We start from the raw sequence: 23,561 nt of genomic DNA on the forward strand, positions 1-23,561 counted from the left end.
TGGATGATGTGTTTTGGGAGAGAGTGGTTAGCAGCCTTAAACTACTCTCACCAGTAGCATCTGCAATTGCTCAGATTGAAGGAGATGACGCTGTCTTGTCAGATGTTCTCAGGCTTTTTACTGATTTAAAAGAACAAATCAGCATTGCCCTACCCACATCCCTGCTGCTCAAAGCAGAGGAGAAGGCAATTGTTCAATTCATACAGACGCGTCAAGAATTTTGTGTCAAGCCGATTCATGCTGCAGCATACATGCTGGACCCAAAGCATGTTGGGAGACCAATACTTTCTGGAGAACAGATCAACAGCGCTTAGTGTGATTTCTACCCTCTCTCACCACCTCAATCTGGATGTGGGCAAAGTTCTGGGAAGTCTGGCAAAGTTCTCTACCAAGCAAGGTCTTTGGAATGGGGATGGGAATCATGCAAGCATATCAGTGCACATACCTGGTGGAAGGGACTTTGTGCATCTGAGGCCCTGTCACCTATTGCATCGGTGATACTCCAAATCCCACCTTCATCAGCGGCCTCTGAACGAAACTGGTCACTTTTTGGGAATACGCATACAAAGGTGCGCAACAGGCTGACTAACAAGAGAGTGGAGAAACTGGTGGCTATCCGGGCGAACCTACAACTTATTGAGCCAGATACAGAAGTGTCCACCACACAGCTAGACACTGACACAGAGGAGGAAATGGACACGTCAGAGCCAGAGTCAGAGAATCAGGAGGAGCAATGAGGAGTAGAAGACTCAAAAGGGACAAAATAAGGACAAATTACAGGCTAAATAAGCTGACGCTCTTTTTATTTTATTTTAGATGGGTCTTTTTTGTGGGGGTTCAATAAAGTTCAAAATTATAACCTAAATAAAAAGTTTTGAAAGCCTGTTTTTATTTGTATGGAACAGTATGTCTATTTTGACGACAAAGATAATATAAGGGTCAGAGACAAAAACCATCAGTGTGCAAAAAAACTCAAAATTCCCATAAATTCCCGAAAATTCCCATGGAAAGTTTCCTCTTTCAAAAATTCCCAGAATTTTGCAACCCTAATGGCAACTACAATAGCCTTCACTATACAACTCATCCTTTATAACAGTCCAGTCCAATACTTTACCCATTAAACACGTGTCTAATTGGGATTCCAGATGTGGATAATTGTATTTGATTAGTAAATAAAAAGTGAGTGCTCATTACCATCAAAGTGGTCTCAATACTCATGCGTGCAGTATGCACTTGTGTTTTAACCTTGACTTGCATTTGTTGGTAACATGGGGAGATAAAAAGCAGAGTGTGAATGTTTTTTGATCAGTGTGCTTTACTTCCGTGATTACTGAATAGTGGCAGATGCTCGTTAAGTAAATATAAACATGCAAAATTCATTTATCGGTATTGAGAATGTATGCAAGGTGTTTTCTACTGGAATTAATGCATCGATTCAAAAGTCTTGCCACATAGCCACACCTATGGCTATTCAGAACTGCTTTACAATTTACTTTAATAATTCAAAAATATATCATCCAGTCACAATGCAATTCTTGAATGGCTCCCAAATGCCATGGTGCACTACAGCATGTCTATTTGAAAAAATCCAACTCAAGATCTTATTCAAACTTTCCCTCTACAAGGTACTAGCAATAATAAGTGTTTTAAATAAATTATGCCAGAACCTAAAACAAGCAACAAACAAGTTCTGTCCTGGACTGAAGGAAGAACTCAAAAATAAATGTAATCACCCTCAAATTTCTAATCTCTCCTCTAAATTCTATAGTTACAACCTACACATGTAAAGTCTTCTAATGATTTGATTAACACTAACCTGTATCCTTTGTCAATAAGTAACACAATTCAAAGGAACTATTACTGGCTGACATTTTTGAAGAAGACATGAAAAGAGACAAGAACAACCTTGATTCTAAACAGATTTAGTTCAGAATATAAGGAAAGTGTTATTTTTTGCTCTATCTAGCAAAACAGAGCATACAACCAAGGTTCCATAACTAGACAGCAGTACAGGAAACTTTCTGATATCCGGCACTGATGGGACCGAGCTGGTGCCGTACCATTAAAACTGCCGTACAAACCAGCGCTAATGTTAAAACATACGGAGCTTTTGAGCTCCGTATGAATCAACAAACCCTGTTGCTTCAAAACAGTCGGCCGCAGCTTAAAAGCGTCTCTGTAGCTAAGCAACAGCTTCAGCTAGACCTTGCAGAGCCTGACTGGAAAAAAAAAAGCAACGAGAAGTAAAAAAACTTATAGAAAACAGCTCCTGAATTTTGCCGGTAGGTAGAGCTTTCCGGACATTTAACCTCCGGTTAAATGAAAGTTTCCTGTACTACTTATTGGGTTGCAGTAAAAAGAGCTGACCTCAGGAAAACAGAAATTGAAAATGCATTACAGGTAACAGGCAGTTCTACTAAATAGTTTGCATCAATATGGAATGCTGTTGTATAATTCTAGTCTGAAGTTGCCCAAAATAAATTCTGACAAGTAGCTTGAGACAACCATAAGATAGAAAGCTGAAGCAGTGCGAGGCTTATCAGAATGACCAACAAAAAACATTCCAGAATGTCTAACTGACCAGCATATTGAAACTTTGTTTCTCAACTATTAATTGTTGGCATAGTGCATTTCTCATCTTTTTATAGACAGCAATGAGCTGACTATCTGGTTAACCATAAACCAGCATTTGGCACATGTAAGCAGAGCTCTAGACATATGCGTTTTAGAACATAAGAACATAAGAAAATAGGAGCAGGAGTAGGCCAATCGGCCCCTCGAGCCTGCTCCGCCATTCAATAAGATCATGGCTGATCTGATCCTAACCGCCAATCTACTATCACAGAACCATCTCCTGAATCTAACAGAATTAGACACACAAAATAGGAGCAGGATCAGGCTACACGGCCCCTGGGCCCGCTCCGCTACCCACAGGGCCATGATCGATCCGAACCTAGACTCATGTCCAAATTCCTGCCCGCTCCCCATAACCCTTTATTCCCTTTACTTCTAGGAAACTGTCTATTTCTGTTTTAAATTTATGTAATGATGTAGCTTCTACAGCTTTTTGGGGCAGCATATTCCATGGACCTACCACCCTCTGAGTGAAGTAGTTCCTCCTCATCTCAGTTTTGAAAGAGCAGCCCCTTATTCTAAGACTATGCCCCCTAGTTCTAGTTTCACCCATCATCGGGAACATCCTCCCCACATCCACCCGATCCAACCCCTTCACAATCTTATATGTTTCAATAAGATCGCCTCTCATTCTTCTGAACTCCAATGAGTAGAGTCCCAATCTACTCAACCTCTCCTCATATGTCCATCCCCTCATCCCCGGGATTAACCGAATGAACCTTCTTTGTACTGACTCGAGAGCAAGTATGTCTTTTCTTAAGTATGGACACCAAAACTGTATGCAGTATTCCAGGTGCGGTCTCACCAATACCTTGTACAACTGAAGCAATACCTCCCTATTTTTATATTCTATCCCCCTAGCAATGAAAGCTAAGCAACAGCTTCAGCTAGACCTTGCAGAGCCAAAGTGCATAACCTCACACTTTCCAGTATTGTATTCCATCTGTCAATCTCTGCCCACTTACTTAGCCTGTCTATGTCCCCTTGCAGGTTTTTTATGTCCTCCTCACTCACTACTTTCCCTCCCATCTTAGTATCATCTGCAAACTTTGATATGTTACACTCGGTCCCCTCCTCCAAATCGTTAATATAGATTGTAAAGAGTTGGGGACCCAGCACTGACCCCTGTGGAACACCACTAGTTACTGATTGCCAGTCCGAGAATGAACCATTTATCCCAACTCTCGGCCTTCTGTTAGATAGCCAATCCTCTATCCATGCCAGAATATTACCCCCAATCCCGTGATTTTTTATCTTAAGCAATAATCTTGTGTGTGGCACCTTGTCAAATGCCTTTTGGAAGTCTAAATACACTACGTCCACTGGTTCCCCTTTATCCACCCTATATGTTACTTCCTCAAAGAACTCCAGCAAATTTGTCAAACATGACTTCCCCTTCATAAAACCATGCTGACTTTGTCCTATTAAATTATGATTATCCAAATGTCCTGTTACGGTCTCCTTAATAATGGACTCCAATATTTTACCTACCACAGGTGTTAGGCTAACCGGTCTATAGTTTCCAGCCTTCTGTCTACTGCCCTTTTTAAATAAGGGTGTTACATTAGCAGTTTTCCAGTCTGCCGGGACCTTTGCGGAGTCCAGGGAGTTTTGGAAAATTACCACCAATGCATCCACAATCCCTACCGCCACTTCCCTCAAGACCCTAGGATATACGCCATCAGGTCCAGGTGATTTATCCGCCTGGAGTCCCATTATTTTACCGAGTACCACTTCCTTAGTGATTTTGATCGTGTTTAGCTCCTCCCCCCCTATAGCCCCCTGTTTGTCCAGTGTTGGGATATTCTTAGTGTCTTCTACTGTAAAGACTGATACAAAATATTCAGTGTTTTTGCCATCTCCATATTTCCCACCATTAATTTCCCGGTCTCATCCTCTAAGGGACCAACATTTACTTTAGTCACCCTTTTTCTTTTTATATAACTATAAAAACTCTTACTATCTGTTTTAATATTTTTTGCTAATTTACTTTCATAATCTATCTTCCCTTTCTTAATCAATCTTTTTGTTATTTTTTGCTGTCTTTTAAAGTTTTCCCAATCCTCTATCCTCCCACTAGATTTGGCTACCTTATATGCCCTTGTTTTTAGTCGAATGCTATCCTTAATTTCTTTACTTAGCCACGGATGGCTGTCTTTTCTTTTACACCCTTTTCTTCTCAGTGGAATATATATTTTTTGGAAGTTGTAAAATAACTCCTTAAATGTACACCACTGATCATGTATCGTCTTACCCTTTAAATCTATTTTCCCAATCCACTCTACTCAATTCCGCTCTCACACCTTCATAGTCTCCTTTATTCAAGCTTAGCACGCTTGTTTGAGATCCAACCTTCTCACCCTCTAATTGAATATGGAATTCAACCATGTTATGGTCACTCATTCCAAGGGGATCCTTTACTAGGATATTTTTAATTAATCCTGTCTCGTTATACAGGACCAGATCTAAGTTTGCTTGCCCCGTGGTCGGTTCAGTTACATACTGCTCAAGAAACCCATCCCTAATACACTCAATGAACTCATCCTCAAGGCAGCCCTGCCCAATTTGATTTGTCCAATTAATATGATAGTTAAAATCCCCCATAATTACAGATGCTCCCTTATTACAAGTGTAGTGTATGTACCTTTAAGAGGAACTATGCTTTTGAAGCCCCTGTGTACTGTAGTACCAGTAGTGACCACTCGGGTATATAAGCCTGTATAGCGTCTTGTGTAGTTAGTTCACCTCCAGACTTTGTTCAGTAAACACTTGTTAAATCAACTACTGCATTCCGTGTCTCCATTAACACACAGATCTAACAGTGGCGACGAGTTAGAAACGAACTTACCTGCAATTCGGCAGCACCTCAAGGAGATAGATTCCTCAGGTGAAGGTCGAAGCAAGAAGAAAAAAAACCTGTGGTTTCACCAGCTAAACGGGCTGGTGGCAGGTAGTGCACTGATCCTTCCTGGGCTGCGGCAGGCTGGGGCTCGATTGGGTGGCTCTGCAGCGGGGCCGGGCAGCGAGTCGGAAAGCAGAAGCAAAGAGAGACAGAGGGTGGAACACTCAGGAGGCGCCCGGTGCGGCAAAGCAGGTCGGCGTTCGGACCGAGCAGAGGGAGGGGACAGTCCCAGAGGGTCCGCTCCATGACGGGAACGGTTCTCCAAGTAACGGAGAAACTATTTAAAAAATATATATATAACTACCGCAAAAAGCTGCAGGTCGCAACGGGAACCACGGAGAACAGCGTTGGCAGCAGCGGCAGCGGCGGGAAAGCGCGGGAGGCGCCATCTTGACTCGGCAGGGAAGAAGGAGAAGCGCGGGAGGCGCCATTTTTGATTTTCAGGATGCCGAAGACTGGCAATATTACTGCTTTCGATAGTGATATAGAGGATTGGACCACATATGTGGAAAGAGTGGAGGTATATTGCAAGGCGAATGAAGTAGTGGATGATAAAAAGGCATCGGTACTTCTAAATCTGATGGGCGCAAGGACATACGGGCTGTTGCGAAACTTGATCACTCCAGCCAAACCGATGGACAAGAATTTTAAGGAGATTGTTGATACCCTACAGGAGCACTTAAACCCAACACCGCTGCTGATAGCGGAACGATTCAAATTCTTCAGCAGGAATCAGCACAAGAATGAAAGTAACGCTGATTACCTCACCGAATTACGAAAGCTGTCAAAGCACTGCCAATTCGGGGCAGGACTGGCAGATTCTCTACGAGACAAATTCGTCTGCGGTCTCCTAAGTGAAGGAACACAGAAAAGACTACTTTCTGAGAAAGATTGGACACTGGACAAGGCTTTCAGTGTGGCTGCATCATACGAAGCAGCAGCAAGAGGAGCTGCAGAGATACAGCAAAAGCCACAGGACCTCGGCACCCATCAAATGACACGGGGTTTCGAGAGATGCTATCGCTGCGGCAGATCCACCCATGACCAGAAGGACTGCTGGTTCAAGGACAAAGCATGCAGGCAATGCGGAAAGATGGGACACATTGCACGTGTATGCAGATCTGGAAAAAAATCCGCTGACAGTAAAAAGGTCAATAAGGAAAAGTACAGAAAGGTACAAATGATGACGGACAGTAGCTCCGAAGACCAGAAGAGCGATAGCGACTCCGGAAACAAGAGACTAAGCTGTCTCAAATTACATAATGTAATTGCCAAAGAAGATTACCAGACCATTTGGGTTACCCTCACGATAGTGGGGTCCCCAGTCAAAATGGAGCTAGATACAGGATCAGCTCTGACCGTCATAAGTCGACGGGATTACGAGCGGCTATTTCCGCATATACCTTTGAAAGACACATCCATTATCTTGAAGACATATACGGGGCAGAAAGTATACCCCAGAGGGAAAATAAGGGTGCCTGTTCTTTACAACGGCAAGGAAATACGGAAGTTGTATTTATACGTTCTGCAAGATGGTGGTCCACCGTTTTTGGGACGTGAATGGATCAGAAAGATACGTTTAGACTGGCACTCCATTCAGGCACTGACGGTGACCAGTAAGAAAAAAAATGATGATGACGTCATACCTGGACGATTAAAAGAAATCTTGGCTAACGCCAAAGAAGTGTTTCAACAGGAACTAGGAACCCTGAAAGGCGCCACCGCCTCAATAAAAGTGGAAGATGCGGCAATTCCCAAGTTTTTTAAGGCAAGGCCGGTGCCATACGCAATTCGTCCAGCCGTCGAGGCAGAGCTGGAGAATTTGGAAAAAGCAGGCGTGTTATCCAAGATAGATTGGAGCGAGTGGGGAACACCCATCGTCCCGGTCATGAAGAAAACGTTGAATAATGATAAATCTGAAGAACAGAGAAAAATTCACATCTGTGGAGACTTCAAGGTGACTGTAAACCTGGTTCTTCACACGGTACAGTATCCTCTTCCGAGGATAGAAGATATTTTCGCCTCACTATCCGGAGGGAAACGTTTCACCAAAATTGACTTAGCACAGGCATATCTGCAGATGGAGGTTGAGGAGGCCTCTGAAAAGTATCTCACGATAAACACACACAAAGGCCTGTACCAGTACAATCGACTGGTTTTCGGAGTGGCATCAGCTCTGGCTATCTGGCAAAGAGCTATGGAGCAAGTCCTGCAAGGGATTCCGGGGACTCAATGCTACCTAGACGACATCCTTGTAACAGGAGAAAACGACAACGAGCACCTTGCCAACTTGGAGCAGGTGCTCACGAGGCTGAGAGAACGGGGCCTACGAGCAAATCGCCCCAAGTGCGAATTTTTCCAGAAACAAATATCATATTGTGGCCATGTCATTAACGAAGAAGGGTTGCATAAGTCACCTGAAAAAATTGAAGCGGTCGTAAAAGCCCCCGCGCCTGAAAATGTCTCACAATTAAGGTCGTTCCTGGGATTAATAAATTACTATTATAAATTTTTACTAAACTTGTCAACGGTTCTGCACCCTCTTAACGCACTGCTACAAACGGGATTAATTTGGAAATGGAGCGAAGACTGTAAACGTGCCTTCCATAAATGCAAAGGCTTGATCACGTCCAGGGAAGTGTTGGCTCATTACAACCCATCACTGCCAATCAGACTGGCGTGCGATGCATCCCCTTACGGCGTGGGAGCGGTATTATCGCATAGATTCCCGGATGGCTCGGAGCGGCCGATAGCTTTTGCGTCACGCTCATTGAACTCAGCTGAGCGTAACTATGCCCAGATCGACAGGGAGGCACTCAGCCTGGTGTGGGGGGTGAAGAAATTCAACCATTACCTACACGGACAAAAATTTACCTTGTTGACTGACCATCAACCCCTCGTCTCCATATTCAACCCTAAAAAGGGCGTTCCCATTATGACAGCGCAAAGGCTACAGAGGTGGTCCCTTTTCCTAGGGGCACACCAATATGACATAGAATACAAAGTAACAAAACAGCATGGGAATGCTGACGGTTTATCGTGCCTACCGTTGCCAACGGTAGAAGAGGCACCTACAGTGGACCCATTGGAGATGTTCCACTCGACCATAGTTGAATGTCTACCAGTGACAAATTCTACCATTGAAAAGGAAACGAGAAATGACCCGACTCTCTCACGAGTCTACGATTTAACGATGAAGGGATGGCCAGCACATGGCGAACCACTGTTGCCAGCATTCTCGCAAAGAAGAGAACAGCTGTCAGTGTGCCGAGGAACCTTGATGTGTGGATCCAGAGTGGTGATTCCACCCAAACTCCAGGATAAAGTGCTAAAGGAGCTTCACGAGGGGCATCTGGGTGGAGTGAAAATGAAGAACTTAGCCAGAGCGTTTGTGTGGTGGCCAGGTATCGATGGAGACATCGAAGAAATGACCAAGAGCTGCCTAGGATGCCAGAAGGTCCAAAACGCCCCACCACAAGCCCCTCTACATCCATGGGAGTGGCCCTCATCTCCATGGCAAAGGGTGCATATCGACTTTGCTGGTCCATTTATGGACTCAATGTTCTTAATCGCGGTGGATGCACACTCCAAGTGGCCGGAGGTAATAAAGATGTCCTCCACCACCACGGAAAAAACCATCACAGTATTAAGGACCATATTCGCCAGGAATGGGCTGCCTGAACAGATCTGTTCTGATAATGGACCGCAATTTGTATCCGAAGAATTCAGGAAGTTCTTAAAAAACAATGGGGTTAAGCACTACACGTCCGCCCCATACCATCCCGCCACCAATGGATTAGCTGGAAGGTTTGTCCAGACCTTCAAGAAGGCCATAAAGGCCATGGGTAATGAAGACATAAATCTACAACATAAGGTAGATAACTTCTTGTTTGCGTACAGGAATGCAACACATGTGGTTACAAACCAAACCCCCGCCATGATGTTTTTCCAATAGAAGACTAAGATGCCGGCTGGATTTGGTCAAGCCAAACGTCAGAAGGGACGTAGAGAACCGGCAATTTCAAAGCATGAATGAAAGGCCAACTAGAACCTTCCAGATAGGTCAACCAGTTTTGGCCCGGGACTACCATACCGAGAAATGGCAGCCTGGAACTATTTGCACACGACTAGGACCGCCGATGTATACCGTGGACATTGGAGAAAGCATAATGAGGCGCCATGCTGACCAGATCATAGAGTCAGCCGAAAAAGGACAACCTACACCACAACTCTATACGCCTAGTGATGAAGCAGAGATACCCATAGTATCTACCTCCGATCCGGTGATACTGGAAACAGATGAACCCGACACTGGCATTGAAGCCGAATCGACCTTGCCAAAAGAACCTGCTACACCACCGAGGCGTTATCCGGACCGAGTCAGGAAGCCTCCAGAGAGACTGAATTTGTAATTGATTAACTTCAACAAATGTGTAGATTATTGTTCTTGTAAAAATGTTATGTACTATTTATCTAAAAGGGGAGGAATTGTAGTGTATGTACCTTTAAGAGGAACTATGTTTTTGAAGCCCGTGTACTGTAGTACCAGTAGTGACCACTCGGGTATATAAGCCTGTGTAGCGTCTTGTGTAGTTAGTTCACCTCCAGACTTTGTTCAGTAAACACTTGTTAAATCAACTCCTGCATTCCGTGTCTCCATTAACACACGGATCTAACAACAAGCCTCAACTATTTCCTGATTGATACTCCGTCCAAGAGTTGCCACAGTTTGGAGGCCTATAGACTACGTCCACTAGTGTTTTTTTCCCCTTATTATTCCTTACCTCCACCCAAACTGTTTCATTATCCTGATCTTTTGACCCAATATCATTTCTCTGTATTACAGTGATTCCTTCCTTTATTAACATAGCCACCCCACCTCCCCTTCCTTCCTGCCTGTTCTTCCTGATCGTTAAATAACCTGGTATGTTTCATTCCCAGGCATTGTCACCCTGCAGCCATGTTTCTGTAATGGCCACAAGATCATACCCATATGTAGTTATTTGTGCCATTAACTCGCCTATTTTGTTACGAATGCTACGTGTATTCAGATAGAGAACTTTCAAGTATGTTTTGTGACACTTAGTTCCTGCTTTTGCCCTTTTTATTACTTTACCTTTTACTCCATCCCTTCTGCCCCTTCCTGACACGCTCTGGTTTTTAATTTCCCCACTGCTATCTAAGTCTATGACCTTCTCTGTTGTCATTTTTATTATTTGCTCTCTAGGAACCTCCCCCCCACTAGTTAGTTTAAAGCCCAATTTCATGTGTGGGTGCAGAGAACTTTACTATCCCATGTCCAATGGCAGCACAAAGCCAGCAATATGACCTTGGTCCACTGATCTGACATCTTTCAAAGCAGATACCTTCTATACAGATCATTTTGCATGTAGAACAGCTTGCACTAGCAACAAGTAGATAGATATCCACTGGCACGTTTCACCATCATTGCTGCCTTGCTTCTTATGGTGGTCTTGAGCTGCTTGTCAGAATGTGTTTTGGGCAGTTTCAGACTCAGTGACTTTAGAATCCATTCATCCACTTTTAATTATTTTGCCCAGGGCAGTGCACCAGCTCAGAACAGTTCTGTCAAATTTCATGGTACAACCCCTTATACAGCATAAATTGTTAATGCAACACATTTCTAAAACGGCATTACTCCCAGCCATGATAACTTTAACAGTATATGAAACTAAGATTTTAAAATATAGTCTGATGCATTAAAATGACTTGGAAAAAATTAAAATATTTCAAAGAAATAGTTAACGCGATCTTCAAGATATCGAAAAGTTGCTTCTATGAACGGCACTTCAACAGAGATGATCTTCAGAAAGCAATAAAGCTCTTATATTTGTACTGTTTACATTTTTTTTTTTTTTTTTTTAAATAAAATACATAGCAAGCACTTCCACATGCTGTACACGTGAATCATTTACCTACCTGTCTTAGTCAATTTTCTAAAAGTAAATTGTGACTGCGCAACCCCAGGCATAAGCTTTCCAGTTTTCACGTGAGCAGTAGTAGAGGACTTGATGACTTGAGAAACTGTAGAGTTCAACAAAATTAGAATATTTTACTCCATAACCTAATAAAACCTACATTAACTGATACCTAAAGCAAACTGCAAAACTACAAAAACAGAAACTGAAACACAAATGCTATCTATTTACATTATATGAACACGTTTAGTAATTGATTGTGAAGAGATGACCTTGGTTTGGAGCTACTAGCTATTAATACACCAGGTGACAATTTGCATCGACAATAGATGGACAAATCTTGACTTTTTTTTTGATAATTGGATTCCACTTTGGGGAAAAAGTTATCCCACACCGTCAGAATTTTTTTTTAAAAAGGAGGGAAGAAACTCAATTCAATTTTATTTGCCATATGTACTAGTACAATGGAATGCTTACTCCCCCCGTAGGGACACGTCAGCTATTTTTACAGCGCCGTGTTCAGAAAGTCAATTCTTTGGCATCCAGTGGCAGTGGGAGCACGATGTCCCTCAGCCGCTCCGTCCTCCTCGTCACCGCGGCCTCCTCCACACTGTTGCCGGCTCGGCTCCACGTGTGGTGGCCTGCTTCTCTCGCTCACCCTCTGGCCACCATTCCCGGCTCCTGTGCAGCACCTTATTCGCAAGAGGGGCCTTCAAGGAAGTATTCCACATTTGCAAGGTAAATTGCATTTTACCGCTGGGTATAATGCCCAATCTGTATTACAGTAACCCAGGGACTTAACTGATTGGGCATAATATACAGGTGACCTGGCTATGTGCTGAAAGATAAAGTACTGTTGTGGAAACATTCAGGGAGATCAGATCTCGAGGGGCTGAATGGCTTACTCCTATTCCTATGCGAGAGCAGAACTCTTCAGTGATTGCTCAACCTCACATTGCTAGACAGTAGTAATATCTCTGCTGTTGTCATATTGAGCTTCTGGTGAGTGCAGGAGTATAAATTGCTCAATTTTAATACCATGCACTCAGCAGAGCTCTGTTCTCTCAGAACTTTATGGTGACTTTAAACAGATCAATTTCAATACATTTATACTGCAGAAGCATTATTTTTATAGTTATATACATTAGTATATTCATATTAAATTAACTGTTTCTGACCACAAGAATTTGAATTGCTTTCTTATTTTTATTTATATCCAACTGGGCTCCAGTATTGAAGTCCTGCTCCGCTCTAGAATCCCATCAGTAAAAGACTCATGGGATTTAGTGGAATACGTGGAAAAACATCTGAATGATACGATCAAGTATGTTGGTGATCTGTATCTTCTTTGGTTTCAAATATCGTTGTCTAAGCTTTACACCCATTAACTAGCCACAATAAATATATACATAGTTAAAAGTTTTTACTCCTTATAAATCCCCCGTATTCTCTGTATACAAAAGCAAAGTACGTAAATTCATACCAGATTTTCTTTTCTGGAGTCGTTTTCCTCCTCCACTCAAACACCTTGAAGTGGTCTTTTTCACAACATTTGATTTTCTACTAAGTTGTTCCACGTGCATGGACTTTCTTTTGGTGGTATCAATATCCTTTTCATGTGCATCATTTAACAAGTATTCTGAACTTTTTCTCTTTCTGCTTGGAAAGGGTGACTTGTTAGCAAGATTTTGATTTCTGTTTTCAGCTTCAGTCTCTACAACTGTAACAGACCTTGAACTGGAACTAGTTTTGACTTCAACAAATTGCTGCCTTGAAAGTTTAACTTTAGTCTCCATTTCATAGTGTCCTACAGATTTACTTTTAGTATCTGTAGTAATGTAAACAGGGAGCATCTTGATTTGAGCACTGGATTGACGTACTTGTTGTCTACATGACTGTGAACTCTGATGGTGATTAGAAGTTTTGGACTTTACAAAAAAGGTTAACCTCGACTTAGTTGGCTCCAGTTCTTTCACATTTATAACAGGAGGAGTACTCTGCACTGGCCCAGGTGATGCAAGCTTCGCTGCAAAGCCCAACTGCTCACTGCTCCTTTCCTGTACTGAAGAATTTCCAGACTGTAATGATTTTTGATTGGAGGTTTCAACAGCCTTTTTCTGATTTAAGCTTGACAAAGGCTGGTTCATAGCTGTCCATGCATCCTTCAGAAACTGATCCGGCGACAGCACTGATGGCTCAACAATTGGTTCAGAGTCTCCATCAGGGACATAGCTGTCATTTACAAAAGAATCAGGGCTTAAGATCCGACGTACATTAACAGGAGTATGAGGGGCGGATATACAAGGAAAATGTTGTGGTGTTTTAGTAGAAAACACCTTCACTGATTGACATACCAAATTCAATCCAGACTCCACAGAAGTCTCAGCTGTACACTGTTCATCAGGCTTTTCTTCACAATCCAGTCTCCCCTCAATTTCTAATGATACGCCATTACTTTGAAGGACAGAGTGAGTAGCAAATCTTTTAAGTGATCGTGGAGTGCAATTTTCAAGTTCTTGTTTTATTTGACTTGGAGGCAATATCGGAGATAGATGCATTATCTCGTGCCCATCGTACTCTAAAACATCCACAGGGTGGTGCAGAGGAGGAACTCTATCTCCAACTGGACTGAGATTTTCACATGACTGAAGAGGACTTCGAGGTACCCCTGTTTTCAGACTATCCATCTTTTGTGAAATGATCATCGTTTTGCTGGCAATTGATGCATTTCTTTTTGGTATCAACAGAACAGAACCTTCTGAAGCCTTCTTCTTACTTTTAATTGATTCCCATAGGCTTCGCTATGGAAGTAAAGTCAATATTTAGACTGCACACAAGAATACATGGCTTTAATCTACTTTGCACAAGAAACTTGCAACAAACTCTCAATCAAATAAATATTAGAAGAACTTTCACAGTTGATTGCAATTTCCAGCTTTGTACAAAACAATCAAAAACATAAATTAGAACTATGACCAACCTTGAAAAAGTGCCATAAGTGTTTTAGTATATAGGTACTGCAATTCTGAAATTTACTCAAACCTTTTCATTGCTTTTCTGCAGGTCTGACAAAATAAATATTTTTCCATAATTGGCATGGATGATGTTTTTAAAATGATATAGTACCTGTTGCAAGGTGGTTACAGAAAACAACATTTTGGGATACAGTACGAGTAATTTGAGACATGACATGTGGCAAGTGTAGCATGCTTGGGAGGAAAAATGTGACTTTGGACATATGGTTCCCAAAGCTCTCCACCACTGTTGCTTTCCTCATCATTTCTGGGTCTGTTATGGACTAATTGATAGAAATTAATTGCTATGATTAGTCAACAGCTCCATTATTATTGCATATGGGACCTCCAGGATGGTAGAAGGCAGACTAGATGGACCTTGGTCTTTTATCGTTTACCAATTCGTATGTTCCTACATAAAACCTGGCTGGTCTATCTTACTGAGAGCACACCATGCCCATGGCAAAATCAAAAGAAACCATGAGTCTTTTGAAAAAGTTTTTACGAAGCAGGAAACAGTTAATATTCAAGTTCAAAATACTTGTAAATATATATTCCAAAAATCATAACCATACCACATTTAAGTTTATTGGAAAGGAAAGTATAAATGTTTGAGTGTAAGGTAACAACAACTTGCATTGATATAGCACCTTTAACAGAGTAAAACGTCTCAAGACGGTTCACAGGAGCATTATCAAACAAAATTTGACTCTGAGCCAAATAAGGAGATATTAGGTCAGGTGACCAAAAGAGGTAGGTTTTAAGGGCGTCAACGGTGGATGTGAGGGTGTGGTTGAGCAGACCAACCGCTGCATAAGTATTGTGGGAAATGGAGGGCCAAAGGCTAGACAGTTGGAAGTTTCAAAGTGCAGTTGTAAGTGACTTGGACAAAAGTATTTTCCAGGAGCGGTTGCAGAAGCAAGTGGGGTTGGAAGAGGGTAGAAAAATGTGGGCGGTGAGAAAGTAATCAGAGATGGCCTTGTCTGTGATTGAGGGGGGTGACTACGGGTAGGAGATGTTCATATGGAAGAGGTTAAGGGATCACACGAGGGCAGTGTAATCAGAGAAATGGGGGGCAAGGTGAGTTCAGATGAAGACTGAAATCACCAGAGGCAGTCAAACAGTGCAGAGTTAGGAAAGGAGGGAGGATATCTCAGTGAGAAACTCATGAATCTTTGGAATTCTCTTCCCCAGAGAGCTGTGGAGGCTGGGTCATTCAATATATTTAAGGTGGAGGTAGACAGATTTTTGAAAGGTAAGGTAGTCGAGGCCAAGATCAGATCAGCCATGATCTAGCCCTGTTCCTGGGACTAGGGACAGGGTCACAGGCAAGGCTTGGAAGCTAAGCAGAGCCAGGCCTGGTTAGTACCTGGAGGGGTGACCATCAGGGACGACCAGGTGCAGAAGGTCACGGAAGGAGCCCCGAGGAGGGGCGGTTGGTGAGAAGGTCACGGAAGGAGCCCCGGGAGGGGCGGCTGGTGAGCAGGCCCGGGCGTTGGGCTGAAGATTGTCGGACAGGAGGAATGGTGGAAATGGAATGGCGGCGCGCACAGACACAGCAGGACGGTGCTATTTACGTTTAATGTTATTTGTACTGGACTCATGGGAGCTTGCAAGATCACATTTCGTTGTTCATGTACTTGTGCATTGTACAATGACAATAAAGTTGAATTATTATTATCTTATTGAATGGCGGAGCAGGCTCGAGGGGCCAAATTACCTACTCCTGCTCCTACGTCTTATGTTCTTATAAGTGATTTGCATTTTGGGATAGGAAGCACAACATCAAAAGTTATTGCCAATCCCTCTACTTTTGTATTGGCAAACAGTAAGGGCTGAAAGATTTGAGGTGTCACAGACAGTTTATTAGAATTGGCAGAAAGGCAGCAAATGTGACTTAAATGTAGAGAACTGCGAGATACTGCATTTTGGGAGGAAAAAAATAAGGGAAACAAAGAAGACACTGAAGAATGTAGTATTTAAACGCAGATTAGCATATACAGTGCCATTTGTGAAAAAGGAACAAATTCTTCACCTTTTTTTTGGGTCGGTCCTCTGCCTTGCCCAGAAGAATGCAAAAGACTTTCACACAACCAACACTAAATGTCACGGTTTCTCGGACCCCTCCAGCATCTACTGGTGTCCAAGTTATGGAAAGATAATACTTTTCTGCTGGCTGTGAAAGGAAGCACACATTTCAAAAGACAGAATTACAATAAAGATTTTAATTAATCTCTTGCAGAATTAAAATAAATTAGGAAAAGCACAGCTAGGAGTGAGATACCAATCATAACTTCAGGATCTGTTCAACAACTCTGAATACATACTGGGTCTACATTTGCGTGTCAGGATGAAGCCAACGCTGCAAATCATCAACGGTTTTTAATGCTTTTTTCTACCACACTACTGCAAGAATGACAGCACACAATTATTTTGCAGTAACACATTGCTCAGCATCATGGGATTCTGCTGAAGCCATTAAACAATACAGGAGAGTGGAAATCAAGCTGTACAAGATTGCAGCAAAGGGTATGCATATTGCGTTGTGTATAACACATATATATTGATTGCATTTTGGAGCCAGTTCACATCTGTGCTTCAATTCTCAAACCAGCAAAGGAGCGCCCATATTTCAGATTTCCAGCATCTGCAGTATTTTCTTTTTGTAAGGGAGTGCCCATCCCCTTTTCAGAAATGGTACAGGGAGGTTTTGATGAATCATGTATAAAAAGGTAAAGCTGTTGCAGTTGTGCATCGATACAAGACCAGAGCTATAAATTGCATTAGCAATCCAATTGTAAACTCTATTATGGCAAGAGGTGTTCTGCTACCCACAAGATGGTAAACTTACACAACTGGGGCTTTCCAGTGGTCAGTGACAAATTTATTTAATCCTTCTCGATGTTTTCTAGTATACCGCGCTTCCCTACATCGTAACACTGACCACACTTCAAAAATACTTTATTGGCTATAAAGCACTGTTGAACGGCCCGAGGTCATGAAAGGCACTTTACAAAAGCAAGTTCTTTTCTTTTTTTTTATTGATGACAGTAATTGGAGTTACCAGATAGACTATTTTGCTGTTGGGGGGAGCAATGTCGAGCTGATATTGAACAAATGATACGCTGATATTAAACAAATAACACTGGAGTAAAACCAGTCATTTAGCAACTTGATTTTTATTCTCTTTTATTAATTGAAACAAGCAGCAAGTAAGAAATGTTCCATTGTCATTTTCATATTACTTAGGAGGAATTATGTCCATTACTTCTCCCTGATGAAAAGAACAGCATCAGAAATAGTTGGTGAGTGGAGATCTGGTCTGGTATTTTACCATTATGAAGAAGCTTGTTTTCAAAAAAGAACAGAAGATGTCAATAACTCCTGGAAATTAATAGGTTTAGAAGCAGATTTATCTTAGTATATAAAATCTTATGGAATAATCACAATTTTCCAGAAAACAACTTTGAATCATAGAAATGTACAGCACAGAAGGAGGCTGAATTCTTGTCCATGCCGGCCGACAGAGCTATCCACCCTAATATCCCACTTTCCAGTACTTGGTCCATAACCTTGTAGGTTACGGCACTTCAAGTGCATATCCAAGTACTTTTTAAATGTGATGAGGGTCTCTGCCTCTACCGCCCTTTCCAGACACCCCACCACCCTCTGGGTGAAAACAATTCTCAACTCCCCTCTAAACCTCAAACCGATTACTTTAAATCTATGCCCCCTGGTTATTGACCATTCAGCTAAGGGCAATAGTCTTCGTCTTCTTCTCCTTCAGCAGTCCCTCGGAATCGAGGATGACTTGCTTCCACATTAAAAATGAGTTCTCATGTGACTGATGAGTCCAATGCGGGACCTACAGTCTCTGTCACAGGTGTGGCAGACGGTGGTTGAAGGGGCAGGTGGGTGGGGTGCTAGGGTTGATGTGCGCGCCTTGCGCTGCCTGTGCTTGGCTTCCGCTTGCTCCCGGCGAAGAGACTCGAGGAGTTCAGCGCCTTCCCGGATGCTTTGCCTCCACTTTGTGCAGTCTTAGGCCAGGGATTCCCAGGTGTCGGTGGGGATGTTACACTTTTCCCAAGGAGGCTTTGAGGGTGTCCCTGAAGCGTTTCCTCTGCTCACCTGGGGCTCTCTTGCCGTGTCAGAGTTCCGAGTAGAGCGCTTGTTTTGGGAGTCTCGTATCGGGCATGCGGACAATGTGACCCGTCCATCGGAGCTGATTGAGCGTGGTCAAAGCTTCGATGCTGGGCATGTTGGCCTGAGCAAGAACACTGACGCTGGTGCGCCAATCCTGCCAATGGATTTGCAGGATCTTGCGGAGGCAGCGTTGGCGGTACCTCTCCAGTGCTTTGAAATGCCTGCTGTACATGCTCCTTCCTATCCACTCTATCTAGGCCCTTCATAATTTTATACACCTCAGTTAGGTCTCCCCTCAGCCCCCTCTGTTCCAAAGAAAACAACCCCAGCCTATCCAATCTTTCCTCATAGCTAAAATTCCCCAGCCCAGGCAACATCCTTATAAATCTCCTCTGCACCCCCTCTATTGCAATCACACGCTTCCTGTAATGTGGTGACCAGAACTGCACGCAGTATTCTAACTGCGGCCTAACTTGTGTTTATACAGTTCAAGCATAACTTCCCTGCACTTATATTCTATGCCTCAGCTAATAAAGGCAAGTACACCGTATGCCTTCTTATCCACCTTATCTACCTGTCCTGCTAACTTCAGGGATCTGTGGACATGCACGCCAAAGTCCCTCTGATCTTCTGCACTTCTCAGTGTCCTACCATTTATAGTGTATTCCCTTGCCTTGTTAGCCCTCCCCAAATGCATTACCTCACACTTCTCCAGTCTGAATTCCATTTGCCACTGTTCTACCCACTTGACCAGTCCATTGATATCTTCCTGCAGTCTGCAGCTTCCTTCTTCATTATCAACCACACGACCAATTTTTGTATCATCTGCAAGCTTCTTAATCATACTTCCTACGTCCAAGTCCAAACCATTGATATATACCACAAAAAGCAAAGGACCCAGTACTGAGCCCTGCAGAATCCCACTGGAAACAGCCTTCCAGTCACAAAAACACCCTTCGACCATTACCCTTTGTTTCCTAAATAACAACAGAGAATGCTGGAAAAACTCAGCAGGTCAGGCAACATCCGTGGAGAGAAATTTGAGTTGACGTTTCGGGTTGAAACCCTTCTTCAAAACTCAAATTTCTCTCCACGGATGTTGCCTGACCTGCTGAGTTTTTCCAGCATTCTCTGTTGTTATTTTGGATTTCCAGCATCTGCAGTATTTTGCTATCACCCTTTGTTTCCTGCCTCGGAGCCAATTTTAGATCCAACTTGCCACTTTGCCTTGGATCCCATGGGCTTTTAGTTTCTTGACCAGTCTGCCAGGTGGAACCTCATCAAAAGCCTTGCTAAAATCCATATAGACTACATCAAACGCACTACCCTCATTGAATTTTTTGAGGAGGTAACAAGAAGGGTCAATCAAGTTAGTCAGACACGACCTTCCCTTAACAAATCCATGCTGACTTTCTAAAATGAAGATTTATCCTGTCCCTCAGAATTTTTTCCAATAATATTCCCACCACCGAGGTTAGGCTGTCTGACCTGTAATTACACAGTACTTCCCTAACTTGAAAACGGATTTTTTTTTAAGTCAGAGAATTTGGTATTAAGACAGTTTATAAGCCTACAGTTTAAGAACAAAGTTCCAGTCTATTATAAACTGAAAATAACGGTCAAGTATGACCAGGCACAAACCATGGAAAAGCAAATGGTAAAAATGACATGGCAATCAGAATAACATCACCCTTGAACTGAGATGCAACACACATTGCTTTCAAATAAAGCTATTCTGGGAGTTTTGTGGACTGGCAAATCATATTCATGCTATAGTACACAGAATCAGCATCTGGGCTCTTCTACAATTTGTTACTCAAACTTAATTCTCCTGCTCCATTGTACACTATTTTGAGATATTTTAGTATAATTTGGTCATGTTGTTTAGATAGTTATATAGTGAGCAGGTTATCTGCAAGCACGTTGGCTAGTGGTTAACTTTATAAACCTGTAATGGGCTGTGTCTCCCAGATGCACTGCAGCCAAGAATTCAAAAGACCAACACAGTAACTCCACATATTCCAAATTAAGATCGGGCCCATTAAGCAAGGTGACCCGGCACGGCCTTACCTCCACCACAAATTCCCGTTCGTTCACTGCAAATCCCTTGGAGGTCGGTAACTTGTCGATCACCACCCGGACCGGCACACTCTCGGGGTTTTCGATGGCCAAGGTCTCGGTTTTCGAGCAGCCAGTCCTCACTGTTTTGAAGCAGACGAAAGGCCTTTGGGCGAAGTGAGTGAGTAGGAGGACGGGGACATCCTCCCCGCTATTGCTTCTTGCCGCAGCCTCCGCCGCCGCTGTGGCCCCGCCGTGCGGGCGGTGGGTCAAGCTCGCGGCCATAGAGCCGTTTCTAACGCTTGGATCCATCGATCGCGGAGCATTAAAATGGAGGGGGAGGGGGTGGGGGAAGCTAGGGCTGAGGCTCAGTCCCGGGCCAACTCGATGTCTGGTCTCTCTACCCCTAGCCTTCTGTTCAGCACACACGGCCGTTACTACAATCGCCTCTCCGGGCAAAACAAGCGCAGTCTCCGTGCATCAAGCCCGTGCCGCCCATCACCGAATTCAAACTTCCAGCCCCAGCCAATCGCTTGCCAGCATCCACACTCCAATCACCAAAGACGCGGTCAAATCCAAGCCAATAACAGAGCAGCGACAGCGTGTCATGGCCCCGCCCCACCATCCGCTTTTCAAACCATATCGCCCAATCAGGGACCGGCTTCTCAAAACATCCCGACCAATCGCACGTAGCAACTCCAAAACAATTCCTTTTACCCAAACATGTCGAATCTGTTTGAATCTTCGTCTTCACCAGCTGTCGAATGACGGTTGCTGGGGAGGGAGGGGCTTAACCAGGGAGTAAAACGGCAGGGGGTTGGGAACCTGAGCAGGGAGACAGAGGAAAGGAAAACAAGGATAAAAGCAAAAGATAGGAAGAAGAAAAACAAAAGTGGCAGTCAGAGAAATCAACGGTTTAAATCAAACACGGCCACAATAATTCTAATAGGTCTAAGAGCGTTAAGAAAACAAGCCTGAAGGCCTTCTGTCTTAATGCGAGGAGCATTCGTAATAAGGTGGATGAATTAGCTGCGCAAATAGAGGTAAACGAATATGATTTGATTGGGGTTACGGAAACATGGCTCCAGGGTGGCCAAGGCTGGGAACTCAACATCCAGGGGTATTCAATATTCAGGATAGGCAAAAAGGAAAGGGAGGTGGGGTAGCATTGCTGGTTAAAGAAGGGATTGACACAATTGTAAGGAAGGATATTAGCTCTGATGATGTGGAATCTGTATGGGTAGAACTGAGAAATACCAAGAGGCAGAAAACGTTAGTGGGAGTGGTATATAGACCTCCAAACAGTAACGCGGAGATTGGGGATAGCATTAAAAGGGAAATTAGAGAAGCGTGCAATAAGGGTGACTTTAATCTACATATAGATTGGGCTAACCAAATTAGTAACAATACTGTGGAGGAGGAATTCCTGGCGTGTTTACGGGATGGTTTCCTGGACCAGTATGTCGAGGAACCAACCAGAGATCAGGCCATCTTAGACTGGGTATTATGTAACGAGAAAGGATTAATTAGCAATCTTCTTGTACGAGGCCCCTTGGGTCGGAGCGATCATAATATGATCGAATTCTTCATTAAGATGGAGAATGAAGTAGTTGACTCACAGACTAAGGTCCTGAATTTAAATAAAGGAAACTACGATGGTCTGAGGCGCGAGTTGGGTAGGATTGATTGGGGAATGTCACTCAAAGGGTTGACGGTGGATAGGCAATGGCAAACATTCAAAGACCGCATGGATGAACTACAGAATTTGTTCATCCCAGTTTGGCATAAAAATAAAACAAAAAAGGTGGCTCAACCGTGGCTAACAAGGGAAATTAGGGATAGCATAAGATCCAAGGAGAGGACATATAAATTGGCCAGAAAAAGCAGTAAACCTGAGGATTGGGAGCAGTTTAGGATTCAACAAAGGAGGACAAAGGGATTAATTATGAAGGGGAAAATTGAATATGAGAGTAAGCTTGCAGGGAACATAAAAACTGACTGTAAAAGCTTTTATAGATATGTGAAGATTGGTGAAGTCAAGCGTAGGTCCCTTGCAGTCAGAATCAGGGGAATTTATAATGGGGAACAAAGAAATGGCCGACCAATTAATTACATATTTTGGTTCTGTCTTCACAAAGGAGGGCACAAATAACCTCCCAGAGATGTCGGGGAACATAGGGTCTGATGAAAGGGAGGAACTGCAAGAAATCAGTATTTGTAGGGAAATGGTGTTAGGGAAATTGATGGGATTGAAGGCTGATAAATCCCCAGGGCCTGATAATCTACATCCTAGGGTACTTAAGGAAGTGGCCCTAGAAATAGTAGATGCATTGCTGATCATCTTCCAACATTCGATGGAATCTGGAACAGTATCCATGGATTGGAGGGTAGCTAATGTTACCCCACTATTCAAAAAAGGTGGTAGAGAGAAAACGGGGAATTACAGACCGGTAAGCCTGACATCAGTAGTGGGGAAAATGCTAGAGTCCATTATAAAAGATGTAATAGCAGAGCACTTGGAAAACAGTGACAGGATCGGACAAAGTCAACATGGATTTACAAACGGTAAATCGTGCTTGACTAATCTACTGGAATTTTTTGAGGATGTAACTGGTAAAATAGATAAGGGAGAACCAGTGGATGTGGTGTATTTGGACTTTCAGAAGGCTTTTGATAAGGTCCCGCGTAAGTTAAGCACATGGGATTGGGGGCAAGGTATTGACTTGGATAGAGAACTGGTTGGCAGACAGAAAGCAAAGAGTTGGAATAAACGGGTCTTTTTCCGAGTGGCAGACAGTGACTGGTGGGGTACCGCAGGGATCGGTCCTTGGACCCCAGCTATTCACAATATATATTAATGATCTAGACAAA

General features: G+C 43.1%; 1 protein-coding gene across 1 annotated transcript in view; it reads right to left on the reverse strand.

Moving 5' to 3' along the window:
• Positions 1-21,225, reverse strand: part of aspm (assembly factor for spindle microtubules) — a 92,306-nt gene extending 71,081 nt beyond the window's left edge. The window contains exons 1-4 of the mRNA XM_085982392.1: positions 20,703-21,225; positions 16,525-16,665; positions 12,959-14,276; positions 11,477-11,581 (exon numbers count right to left, since the gene is read on the reverse strand). Of these exons, the coding sequence (XP_085838518.1) occupies positions 11,477-11,581; positions 12,959-14,276; positions 16,525-16,665; positions 20,703-21,002 (1,864 nt within the window). The 5' untranslated portion in view covers positions 21,003-21,225. The remainder of the gene's footprint in view (positions 1-11,476; positions 11,582-12,958; positions 14,277-16,524; positions 16,666-20,702) is intronic.
• Positions 21,226-23,561: the final 2,336 nt, after the last annotated feature.

The sequence above is a fragment of the Somniosus microcephalus genome, chromosome 3 (assembly GCF_052327205.1).
Source record: "Somniosus microcephalus isolate GS21.2 chromosome 3, FLI_Smic_1.0, whole genome shotgun sequence".
Taxonomy (NCBI): domain Eukaryota; kingdom Metazoa; phylum Chordata; class Chondrichthyes; order Squaliformes; family Somniosidae; genus Somniosus; species Somniosus microcephalus.